The sequence below is a fragment of the Oryza brachyantha genome, chromosome 6, assembly GCF_000231095.2.
Source record: "Oryza brachyantha chromosome 6, ObraRS2, whole genome shotgun sequence".
Lineage (NCBI taxonomy): Eukaryota > Viridiplantae > Streptophyta > Magnoliopsida > Poales > Poaceae > Oryza > Oryza brachyantha.
Genome location: NC_023168.2, coordinates 13547921 through 13560301, shown reverse-complemented (window position 1 = coordinate 13560301; position 12381 = coordinate 13547921). Strand labels below are relative to the sequence as shown.

At 40.6% G+C, this 12381-nt stretch overlaps 3 protein-coding genes across 5 annotated transcripts; 2 read left to right on the top strand and 1 right to left on the bottom strand.

Annotated features, from left to right (window-relative positions):
* Nucleotides 1-2060: 2060 nt before the first annotated feature.
* Nucleotides 2061-6028, top strand: LOC102700811 (pyrroline-5-carboxylate reductase-like). Of its 2 annotated transcripts, XM_040524773.1 has the most exons (8): nucleotides 2061-2290; nucleotides 3480-3781; nucleotides 3967-4015; nucleotides 4266-4357; nucleotides 4576-4648; nucleotides 4962-5082; nucleotides 5175-5280; nucleotides 5504-6028. In XM_040524773.1, exons 2-8 carry the CDS (start codon nucleotides 3557-3559, stop codon nucleotides 5690-5692), a joined length of 855 nt encoding a protein of 284 aa, XP_040380707.1. In that variant the 5' UTR covers nucleotides 2061-2290; nucleotides 3480-3556; the 3' UTR covers nucleotides 5693-6028. The 2 variants fall into 2 exon arrangements, with proteins under 2 accessions (XP_040380707.1, XP_006657019.2); XM_006656956.3 differs by lacking the exon at nucleotides 2061-2290 and having other exon boundaries at nucleotides 3460-3781.
* A 1021-nt stretch (nucleotides 6029-7049) lies between these two features.
* On the top strand, nucleotides 7050-9754 carry LOC102713001 (probable tRNA-splicing endonuclease subunit Sen2). 2 transcript variants are annotated; one of them, XM_006656079.2, is made up of 4 exons: nucleotides 7050-7114; nucleotides 7801-8791; nucleotides 8905-8962; nucleotides 9396-9754. In XM_006656079.2, exons 1-2 carry the CDS (start codon nucleotides 7112-7114, stop codon nucleotides 8719-8721), a joined length of 924 nt encoding a protein of 307 aa, XP_006656142.1. In that variant the 5' UTR covers nucleotides 7050-7111; the 3' UTR covers nucleotides 8722-8791; nucleotides 8905-8962; nucleotides 9396-9754. The 2 variants fall into 2 exon arrangements, with proteins under 2 accessions (XP_006656142.1, XP_006656141.1); XM_006656078.2 differs by having other exon boundaries at nucleotides 9326-9754.
* Nucleotides 9755-10353: 599 nt separating this feature from the next.
* LOC121054787 lies at nucleotides 10354-11175 on the bottom strand. The gene has a single exon (XM_040525496.1). It carries the CDS (start codon nucleotides 11077-11079, stop codon nucleotides 10672-10674), a length of 408 nt encoding a protein of 135 aa, XP_040381430.1. The 5' UTR covers nucleotides 11080-11175; the 3' UTR covers nucleotides 10354-10671.
* Nucleotides 11176-12381: the final 1206 nt, after the last annotated feature.

Here is a 12381-nt window from a genome sequence, read left to right as displayed (position 1 = left end):
GCAACTGCTTCAAGTCAAACTTTAATTTTAAAACTTAATTGTGGATTTAATTTTTTGGTTTTTGATCGTGTTTATTTTATAGATTTCGCTTTGATTCACTATGGACACATATATATAAAAATTTTACCTGTAAATTATTTTTCATTCGTAAAAACTACTACTACGGTAACGCTATATTGGAGAAACGATTGATTCATGTATTTTTCATATGGTCTATTCATATGACCATTCATGTAATATTCTTTTATTTTGCAATTTTCTATTTCTCTATTTTACACATGCATTACTCTGTGTTTTATATTTCTATGTTTTTTACAATTCTACGTTATAAAGGAGCCGCAAGTGCAAAAAAAAAAGAAAGATTTTTTTTATTTTATTTAATTTATTAAATATTTTATAATTTTAATTTTATATTTCAAAAATTCATAGAACTAATCTCCTATCGCCCTCTAGGAGGGTGGAATGTTGACGTGGCAAACGACCACGTAACCAGGAGGGACGATCAGTAACGACGCGTCGGGCTATTTTGCATTTAGCCCATTTTCACCCTTTGTAAGGGCGGCAAGGGGGTAACAGAGGTCGAATCTTCACATGGGCATATTTCTTCCTATTTTCATACGAGGGTTCGACCTCTGGTCTCCAGGATAAAAGAGAGTGGCGGTGACCACTGAGCTGAGAGAATGCTTGTGATTAAATAATTTGTTATACATATATGTATCAAACCACGGTTTAGTCGTGAAAAATTCTCAGTGCGCGTGTGGCCATTTTGCATTTAGCTCGGTAAATGCAAAATGGTCGACTTGCCATTGCCGGCCATCCCTCCTGGTCGGGTAGCCGTTTGTCACGTCAGCATTCCGCTCACCTAGAGCGCGAAAGTAGGCTATTTCTGTGAATTTTTGAAATACAAAATTAATTTAGTAAAATATTTAATAAATAAAATTCAAAATTCAAAAATATCAAAAAAAAAAAAGGAACACGGGAAAGTTGCTACAGCTAGCGTACTTGTATTCCGTACCAGGCCACCAGTTTCACACTGCCATCCATCCAGCTACAGAAATCCGGCCCACCTGCAACCCAGTTCATTCTCACCTACAAATAAGTCTATCTTAGGTCCCTCATACCGTAAAATCAGATATAATGCATACTTGATCTCGCAAAAACGGTTTAAGGTCTTGTTTGGTTAATCCTAATCACAAGAGGATTTAAGGGGATTAAAAAGGGATTTATTCCACATCTATTATGAAGTGGAATTATTCCCCTCAATCCTCTCCAATCCCTCGGTCTCGGGGAATAACCTAACAAGGTCTGCCTAAATGGGATTGTCCGACAGCATTGATGCTTGGGTTTCACTGACGTGGAAATCCATCCAGCAAAAGAAAATTAAAAATTATGGGCCCACATGTAAGTGTGTCCCACATTCCATCCGTGAAATTGCATGTGCATTTTAGTGGTGGGCTGGGCTTGTAACGCTGGCTCGTTTGGGCCTGATGATTTAAGTAGAGTTTACTTAAACTTGTCAAGACAAAAAACAATAAATTATTTTTATTCTACAAATAAAACTCCTCCGGAAGAAAACATAAGTGAAATACTAACAAACAGGCATAAGGGTTTTTAATTTTCTGATTTTTTTCTTTGCCAAGAAAATTGAAACAACAATCACACAACATAGAGAAGATGGCAGAGCAGACTAGGGTCGAAAACAGTTTGAAATTTTTCCGTATTCCTAACCTATTTTCTACAATAGAAATCATTAGTCAGATTTTTTTTTGAAAATGTATACGAATTCGAAACTGTTTTGGAAAAAAATACAATAAGAGCAACATCCCTCGAAAATTTTGCCGAAAAAATGTTTGGAATTTTCGAAGACCCATATACCCTAAATGATAAATCAGTCCAATTTATCCAGCCCACTTAGTCAAAGGGTCGAGAGTCAAAGACACATAGGGCTTGTGGATAAGGGTTCCGATGGATGGAATTGGATAGGGAAATAAGTTAAGGGTTGCGATTAAAAGAGATCGAACGAATCAATGGCTAGGATCGAAAGATCTCCCGATTGTGGAAGAACCCATCCAGTGTTTCCGGATCGAGCGTCCCTGGGGCTGGGGCCGTGCGCGCGGCGGCGCGTTTTCCAGTCTCCTCCACATCGCCCGCCGCGCCCTCGCCGTCTCCGGCCGGCTCTCGCGCCGCGGCTGTGGCCCCTGGCCGTCTCGCGCTGCTGCCCGACGCCTCGCTGCTGCCGACGCTGCCTCGTGCGGTCGTGCCCCACAAGCAGGCCACACAGCCGCAGCAGGTTCGATCGTCTTCCACCTTCTGATCTATTTCTCGATGGCCTATCGGAAGTGACTATACCATAATCAGGATAATAATATGCTCGTGCAGTAGCAAATTAGCAACAGATCTATAAACCCCTGTAGGTTGTCCCTGTAAAGATTTGATTTATGATGTTATGTTCGGGAGCTCCACATTGATTTTTGTTTTCCTTTTATGCTATAAATTTGTGTTGGATTCGTCACATGCAAGCAGCCGCAGTGCAAGTGTATGCAGCACAAGTGTTGCTAAAATTTGGAAATTTTTATCTGTTGATTTAGAAAAAAAAATTGAAGCTTAGTTTGAAGGGTTTTATATTCTGGTAAATTTTCGTTACCGTAGTTGTTCTAATTTGTATTTGTGCTATTTTCACATTCTATAATATTCAACTCTGATTCAGGTTCAGCAAAAAATTGAATTATATAACTTAATTTCCATTATTTTTATTATCTTACATTTTATTTTTAACTCATCTTTTCACTTCTGCGTGCCAAAATTTAATATTTTAACCTTAAATTTATAATTGATTTTAGGACTTTAATATTTTAACCTTAAATTTATAATTGATTTTAGGACTATTTTATCATGGTCTATTTTCTAGCCTTATCTTCTATATTGTAAAGAATACGTACTTAAATAATTTATCTATAAATTATTTTTTGTTTACAAATAAATCAAACAATCACCCCTCTCAATTAAGTCAAAATGCAGCAATACCTTAGTATTTAGATCCATACATAGATTATAACATGTGAGTGTCATATTTCTATAAAGCCTATATGAATGGATGTAATAGCACCGTCACTATAAACGGACATGCAGCTGGGTGGTTTGAGAAGCCTAGTGCAAGTATTACTTTGTGGCAATTGTATTGAATTCGAGATGAATGATAAAATCCTTTGCTAGCACTATTATTATTACCTTCTTTTATATTGTAAGACTTTTTCGTCTTATCTAAATTTATTTATTAATGAATATATATATAATTTAATATATTTATCTAGATTCATTATCATTCATTTATGTGAATCAAAGTCAAACGGAGTGAGTATAATTTTTGCAAATTCGCTTTCACAAATTTTTACCGTGTGCGCTACCGAGACACGTGACTTGCCTAACAGAATTTAAGTTTTTTTTTTGAACCTAACAGAATGGGTTTTATATCGCTACAGATCGCCGACGAAACCTTCCGCTTCCACGGCCGCGGCGTCTCCCTCTCCCCCACCTCCGCCTCCGCGGATTCCTCGTGATGGCGGCGGCGCCTCCTCCGTCCCAGCCCGTGCCAGCGCCCGCGGCCGCCGGGTTCCGCCTCGGGTTCATCGGCCCGGGTAACCTGGCGGAGAGCATCGCGCGCGGCGTGGCGGCGTCGGGCGTCCTCCCGGCCGCCGCCATCCGCACCGCGCCCCACCGCCGCCCCGAGCGCGCCGCCGCCTTCGCGTCGATCGGAGCTCACATCATGGAGACCAACGCGCAGGTATGGATTCTTCTGCTAAAAAAAACCTCGCGTACTGAAAATTTTTGTTGGGCAGCTTCAATTTTTTGCACTGCAGTACTTGTTTGGATTAATCCACTAGTTCTCCCATAGATGTAGATGTAGTTGAGGCGACTCTGTCCTACTAAATCTTCATCTGTGCACGTAACTCTCTTCTCTTGTTATAGGTAGTTCATGACTGTGACGTGATTGTAATCTCTGTGAAGCCACAGATTGGTATGTGCATCTTCCAAAATACTAAGCTTCTGTTTTTTTTTTCCGGAAAAGCATTTTATTAGAGGGGAGATTAGGAGAACTAGTTAGATGTAAATGTACAGTTGCCAGTGCGGATGAACTTCAGCTGTTTTTCTGATGTTTTGGAGATTTTTTAACTCTAGGAGGGAGGGGGGAATAGTTATCTGTTTCACACATGTTTGTTCCCAAGATATCTGGCACGAATGAGATGTTGTAACGCATCAAATTGCAGTAAGGCAAGTTCTGGTTGAGCTTAAACCCTTGCTATCAGAAGAAAAGCTTCTGGTGTCCATTGCTGCTGGCATCAAGATGGAAGATCTGCAGGTGAGTCTGTTTTATTTTACTAAATTTTCTTAACTCATGACTCCAGAAAGCCTGGTGAGTGGTAGAGCATATACTGAGCAATATTGCTCTATCTAGATTCCATGCAGAAAAAGTCAGCTAATGCCATGCTTCATTCATGCCAGATCTTCTTTTTTTTCCTCAGTTGGATGCATTCACTTGTTCACAGTTTGGCCTATTTTCTTCCATTGTAATTCTAGGGTTGGTCTGGTCATCGAAGAGTTATTAGAGTAATGCCAAACACCCCTTCAGCTGTTGGTCAAGCAGCATCAGGTAACATATATGATAATCACCCATTAACTTCATATGCTGATTCCAATAACCATAACACACAAATTATCGTTTATCAGCCTTTCTTGTAAAGTTATCAATCAACTAATGTTGTGCGATGATCTCTTTGAAGATATCACGCATTTTAATGAACAAAACTCTATGTGTACCTTGGTTCCTTCCAGAAAAATATATATAAAAAAAAACTGTTTTGTCAAGAGTTGGGTAGTACAAAAACATTTAATAATTGAGACCATGATTTATCTACTTAAGGAAGTGGGAATTAATCAATTGCTGATGCTGTTACATCTACTAGTGATGTGTTTGGGAGACATGGCTACTGATAATGATGAAAACCGTGTAAGAAGTTTATTCAGTGCCATCGGAAAAGTTTGGACAGCTGAAGAGAAATATTTCGATGCTGTAACTGGGCTAAGGTATGTCACTGGTTTTACATGAAAAGCTTCACTAGAGTAACATTATGTTATGATTTTCAGAGTGACATGTATTCTCATATATTTGAATACAGTGGTAGTGGCCCGGCCTATATTTTCTTGGCAATAGAGGCCATGGCTGATGGTGGGGTTGCTGCTGGCCTTCCTCGAGATCTTGCTCTTGGTCTTGCATCTCAGACAGTGAGTCTTCCTTCCATAAAATATGTTGTGATATATTACCTTTGTTTCATATTATAAGACTTTTTAGTATTGTTTAAATTCATCAATTGATGAATATATATAATTTATATATATGCCTAGATTCATTAGCATCTATATGAATCTAAGTAAGGCTAGAAAGTATTACATTGTGAAACAGAGAGAAGTTATATGTTCTGTTTACATATTCCGTTGCTCTATCTAGGTTCTTGGTGCTGCAACCATGGTAAACCAGACTGGAAAACATCCAGGTCAACTGAAAGATATGGTCACTTCTCCGGCAGGAACCACCATAACTGGTATACAGGAGCTCGAGAAGGGTGCATTTCGTGGGACACTGATAAATGCATTTGTCGCTGCCACAAAGCGTTGCCGCGAACTATCTCAGAGTTAAATCCTCTTGTTAGTTACCATTAGTTATTTATTAGTGTTAGCCCATCGGGTGTGCTACTGTGCACAGGATATTTAAACCTCAGGCTCTCGGCAAGTTTTCTTCGTAGTTATCTCAATAATTTGTTGGATTTAGCGTTACGGTAGATTGATACTTTCTAGATGGTTTTGTGATATGTAGCAGCTCTTTCTGATGGGATACCTAAGCCCAAGGTATGGAGAAGTGCGTGAGAATTTCGGAGCAACTTCACCGTAAGATTAGAGCATCCTTAACAGCTTATTTAAATTTAGTCATACATATTTTCATTTGGATGATCATCTAAAACAGTTTTATCATTCATATCTGTTTGTACTCTAGCAGATCATCTATATATGATATCCTTAATTGTTCTGTTAGAACTTTACTTTTTATCGATAGAGAATGGGATATAAGAGTTGTTGGAATGCTCCTAGCAAGCCGCCATCCATACCAACATCGGGTGCTGCCTCCCCTCGCTGCACTAGCTAGGACTGCTCCTCCTTGCTGCGTTGGCTTGCACAATGGCCGTGCCGCCGGCCACATCTGGTGTAGAGAGAGGAGAAAGGGAAGGAGATCTGGATAAAAGAGGCTGATGTGGATGAGGCGGGACCCACTAACATGTGGGTCACACTATTTTCCTCTATACTTGTTGTTTGATTGATAAGTGGATTTCATATATGTTGATTTAATTTTAAAGTTTTTAATTGCTATCAATGTTATGCCAATACCACGTGAGACAAGGATAAAGTAAACCTTGTCACATAGATGCCATGCCAGCTAAAACCGACAACGATATTGCCTTAGGACCTTCTTTTCATCGGTTTCGGAAGAAGAGTGGTTTGTATCAGTTTTATGGTTGAGGGATAATATTCAAACTCGGTGACAAGACTAGGCAGAGAATCCCTCAATTCGGCCCATCAAAGTATGTAGTCCTGAAACTAGGCAGCCCAAATGAGAGCTACCTCAAAAAATAAAAGCCCAGAAGGCCCACCTGAGCATTTCCTTTCATTTTATTTCAGCCACACGGCCCACGGTCCTTGCTCGATTCTCTGCCCTCTCCTCCGGATCGGCGGCGGCGCCGCCTTCACCTCGCCGCTCCGCCGCACGTGGACGAATCAGGCCGCGCGGCAGCCGTCCTCCGCGCCCCCGCGTGCTGCCGCCGCCTCCTTCCTCTGCACAGTCCTATTGGCGGCGGCCTTGTGTCCCCGAGGCGAGGACGACGGCACGGCTGGGCGGCGCACGGTTGCGGCCGGGCAACCCACAGTCCAGGGCGGCAGGGCCCTCACGCCGACAGCGAAGGCTTCTGGTCTAGGCGCAGCCGCGCAGGCAGCAAGACACCAGGAGGCAACCTGCAGCAACCAGGGTCCAGCTATACTTGCTGTCTCGCCCATCTTGTCTCTGGCAATGGTAGGGAGTTCAAAAACTGAATACATGCTTTGGTGACTCATAGCCTCATCATGTTGAATCAATGAAATATGAGGAGCAATATGCGCGTTCTTTCATTCTTCATGTTTCCTTGCTGAGTTGCCTCTTTTATCATGTAAACTTTATTCAAACTATATTTATACAATTCCTATCTGTGTGCACAAAGATATTGCTGTTTTAAAACTTCAGCTCGGAGTTGATTTTGGGGTTTCTTCGGTCGTAGTTTGTTTCCAACCCTTTGCTTTTACGTTCCTAAGAACACATATATAAAAATTTTATCCACAATTATTTATTAATAAGTCGTTTCACTTATGCTTATAAAAAGCAAAAAGATGAGGTTATATAGTTTATGCAAATTCAAATTTAAAATTTAAAGATGTATTTAAATTATTGCTGATGGTATGAGGGTACCGGTAAGAAGCTCTGAAGGCTACCATCCGTATTTGTATGCTGGATGTGAGTATACCAACCGCCAAGTGTATCACAGCTGGTATTTGTCTCTATGCTCTACAAAATATGTTTGATAAATTGGTTGTCTATGTTGTGAATCTTCCTTTCTTGACTTATTTGTTTGAGCAATATAGTTGCTGTTTTTTTTTAATTGTCATTGTTATTCATTCCGGCAATGGGCCATGCCTTGATTATAGTCCATCTGTCACTGCTTTCAGCCTATGGATTTTCCAGGTCCAAGATGGAAGAAGGGCAAAGAGAGCAAGGACTTTGCATCCTTAGCAGCAGCTAATCCCATGTCAACCATTGTTTCTGAGCTCAAGGCTTCATTCATAAGCTCAAAGCCTGTGGCAATTTTATCAGGTCCAGATGGCAGCTCAATTCTTGGAGTTGAACCAGAGCAAGCTATGATCATAAACCGTGCTGCCTTTGGGCACGCCATCGAAAATACAGAAGCACAGAAGAGTTGGTTCCAACTCAGCCCTGAGGAGGTCTTTTACCTATACCATTCTCTGAATTGCATCAGGGTTGAGTCACAGGACAAGATGCAAATGAGTGAAGTGGAACTGTGGGATCACTTTAGGTCTGGATCGGAGTCATTTCCGGAGATGTACAAGGCTTACTCACATCTGAGATCGAAGAACTGGGTGGTAAGATCAGGGTTGCAGTATGGCGCAGATTTTGTAGCTTACCGTCACCATCCAGCGCTTGTCCACTCTGAATTCACGGTGGTCGTACTTCCAGAAGGTGCAGAGTTTGGCAGTAGGTGTGGCCGTCTGCAGGTGTGGTCTGATCTACTATGCGCGCTCCGGGCTTCTGGCAGTGTGGCCAAGACATTACTGGTTCTGACCATCAGCAGCAGCAGTAGTTGTGAACTGAGCTCCCCAGAGTGTTTGGAACAGCTTCTTGTTCATGAGAGAACAATCACAAGATGGATACCACAGCAGTGCCGTGAACAACGATGTGAACCAAGCAGAGATGAAGCAAATAGGAAAGTACTGATAAGCAAAAAAGATGAAGCGAGTATGGAAGAACTGATAAGCAAAAAGGGAAGTGTAGTATTCAACCACTGGGCAGTGATATTAGGCTTCACTGTTCTATCTAGCTTGGTTGCATACAAGCTTAAATTCAGACAATGAAGCTTAACATTTCTGTGCACCTGTATTGCTGTGATATGATTTTTTGTCCAGTTGCAATATGAAACTCTTTGTGAGTATTTCTTTTAGTTTCTTGATATGATGAATAATTACAATGCAGCCGCATGTGATTTTCATTGTGAATTTGTGGTCTCTGAATAGACGTTCTTTTGGATCTGAATACAGCACTAGATTGGCACTCTTGGTACTCTCAGGGACTACACAGCTTCGAAAAGAAATCCAGGTACGCTAGATGTTTTATGTTTATTATTAGCATGCGAAATAGAAGTAGCTATACTATAAAGTTCTAACATGCCTACATGACCGCTAATCAGTTGCAACAGACAAAAGTAGTCTGATGAACCGTTTTTCCTATTTTGAAATAAATTTCGTCTGTTTCAATGCATGGGAAAATTTCCTTTCGCTTTCCCCCCCTGCAACTACAATCATTATTTAGTTATTCATAAATTCCTTTCATGCACGGTACAAGCATTATTTATTTTTTGATGTGATACATTCTTTTCATACATGTCTTATATATACAGAATACAGTATACAAAGGTGGAGCTTTCCTTATGAATTGCTTTTTTTTTTTTCGTTCTCTCAGGAAGGGCCTGATAATGTAGTCATTAACATGACTCATAACCATGTGTTAATTTCAATGCCCTTTTGGACAGAGTTTACAACGAGTTCAGTTATCTCAATGGCTCCAATGAGCCACAAGTTGAACAGGGTGGATGCATTTGCACCTCTGTGATGTTCCTGTGTTCCAAGGTCATGACAAACTGTGCTGATATAATTACTTCTTCTGAGATAATTTGGCGATCTTGCCATATGCATATAGAATAAACAGGACCCAGAACTGTTAATTGCTCCAAGGATTTTGGGCCCTTAAACATGACATTGTTCTTTTGTATATTTGAGCTATATGTACTCTGAAGATGAGATGGACATTCTGTCGAAACAAAAGATGAGATGGACATTTGTGTTTACCCTCCTGATTTAACACGCTGTACTATGGATTGAGTTTTTGCAATTATGTGAGAGGAGATTAAGTATCTGTAGTTTCCTGTTTTATTAAAGTATGCTCGATTATTTGTATGGACGAAATATTTATAAATTTTCATGATAAAAGGTTTGGGGAATAATACCTTATATATATATATATATATATATATATATATATATATATATTGATCAATATATAGATTAAAGGTGTTACAATATATAACGGAAATGTATTATCACAGATATGCTTTTCAAGCTATGTAATGGTATGGCTTTTAGAAACGGAAACTGCTTCACATACGAGAAAATTGTACGATACTCGTACGATTTTCTGCCGCCGTCACTACGATTGTTTGCCGCGCCGCTAGCACAGATTCGATACGCCGTACCAGCTGCCGTTTGATTCGTATGTACGATGATCGTACGTCTAGCATTACTCCAAACTTTAGAAACACCATTTGACCTTTGTATTAATTGATTCATACATTCATACCCTCGAATGGGTTATCATAAAATTAGGTGATCCATCCATTCACCCATCTAAAACAAAATAGATTGGGATAGTGAATTTTGTAGCACGAATTAATGATTTTGCAGAACAAATAATAACAACTGTGTGATTGTCAGCAAATCCCTCAGATAATTTTTCTCGCACCACACATATGAGTAGCGGATTACACGTGCCATTTCTTGGTCATCAAGTTATATGAGATGATTAATTCTGTAATCGCATATATATGTGTACGTACGAGTACAAATCCATCGCCGTATCCATATATCATCAGGTTTAACTTATCGATCAAAATTAACATTGCAAAACGCAATTTTGACGTTGATCGATTGGCATACGAAAAGGGCGGCGGCTGGCAATCACGTCAGGATTGGCGCCCAAAACAAAAACGAAAAATTAACCAAACAAATCTACAAGAAGTGCGCGCACGATGATCAGTACGGGAAGCCGTAACCGGCGCCGTCGACGCGCCGCGCGCCGCCGGCGTAGAGCAGGTCGCCGAAGTCGCAGAGCTCGTGAAGATCCTCCAGCCTCGCCGCCTCCTGCTGCTTGACCGGCGCGGGCGTCAGGTGCTCTCGACCGCCGGGGACGACGGAAAGGTGTCCGGCGGCCTGGTAAGGCGAAGCCGTCGCCGTGGCGGCCCGAGCGCGCGGCCTGTTCGGCCGCGGCACGGCCAACGGCGGCGGCGACGGCAGCGCAGGCGCCGAATTTCCCGTGAGCTGCTGCACGACGGACTTGAAGCTGGCGGCGTCGGAGCTGATGAACTGCGTCTCGATGAACTTCACCTTCACCCCGCCGCCGTCGTGCTGCTGCCGCCTGCTCGCCGCGCCGTGGATCTCCATCGCCGCCGCCGCCGTTGCACACAAGACAGTAAGTGCTACTCCTCACTCCGGCGAAGTAGAGTACAGATGACTCGTTCTTGCCTCCGCCGCCGCCGACGTGATGCTGTGTGTGCTGAAGAGACGCCGCGACATCGGCGTGGCTTATATAGGTTTAGCCGCCACGACCAGTCTTCGCACGGGCACGCCTCAGCCCACCGACGCGTGGGGCCAGCTAGTGGTGGGCCCTACTGTCAGTGACAGTGAAGGGGATCGAGGTGGGCGTGGGCCGGTCAAAGGTGTGGGGGATGAGTACGGGCTAGCGGTCAGCGGATGGGGGCGGTCAAGCGCTCGTGCGCAGTATCCATCATTCTGCTTCTCTTCGGAAAAAAGGTATTCGTCCTCCTGTTTCCTGCTTCTTGCTATTTTGCAGAAATATCTAGTAGATTTTACAAACCTGCATATTCTATGACTAAATTATCTTCGAAATTAAATATTTAAAATTGTATACCAGAAAACTACAGATTTAACATAAAGTTTATTTTAGAAAAACTATAGATTTAAGGTTTGTATCACAAAAGAACATGTTTCATGGTGAATTTATCAAAGAATTATTATCTTTAGCTTTTTATTTAACACCATTGATTTTTTAATATACGTTTAGCCATTCATCTCATTCAACAAATTTATATAATTATGATTTGATTTATTACTGAAACAACTTTAAAAATGACTTAGAGTTAGGCATATTAGCATAAAAAATTTGAATAAGACAAATGAATCAAATGTACGTATAAAATTCAATGGTGTCAAACACAAAATTGGAGGGAGTACATGTTTATAGTTCCACTATTATCTTTATTATGTTACAAAAGTTGTGCTTTTGAAATAAAATTGATATTAAATCTGTAGTTTTATGAAAAATAATTAGTGTTAAGTTCTTAAATTTTTGTAAGAGTTTGAGTATAATGTTTTATAACTAAATAATTATAATTATAGTTAATAATAAAGTTTTGAATATTTAATTTAAAGATAATAGATTGATGTACATATTAGTATTTAAAAGTATTTTCATAAAATAAATTATGTACTTATTTTTGATATATTATATTACAAAATTATAGTTAAGACATGTTTTGAAGATCGTGTCATCACTACTATAAAAATAATTTATCACCATGAAAAAACCATAGCATCTAAGATCGTGACAATAGGTAGGTGGATGTGTTTATAGTCTCGTACTAAATATATATACTCCATCCAATTCAAGATATAAGCACTTTTATAATTTGGATCTTGATCTACAATAAAATATTTTTAACCCTT

Coding starts and splice junctions, on each gene's coding strand:
- LOC121054787 (XM_040525496.1), bottom strand. CDS start 11,079: ATGGAGATCCACGGCGCGGCGAGCAGGCGGCAGCAGCACGACGGCGGC.
- LOC102700811 (XM_040524773.1), top strand. CDS start 3,557: ATGGCGGCGGCGCCTCCTCCGTCCCAGCCCGTGCCAGCGCCCGCGGCC. Junction 3,782..3,966: donor TCATGGAGACCAACGCGCAG/GTATGGATTCTT, acceptor CTCTTGTTATAG/GTAGTTCATGACTGTGACGT. Junction 5,281..5,503: donor TTGGTCTTGCATCTCAGACA/GTGAGTCTTCCT, acceptor TGCTCTATCTAG/GTTCTTGGTGCTGCAACCAT.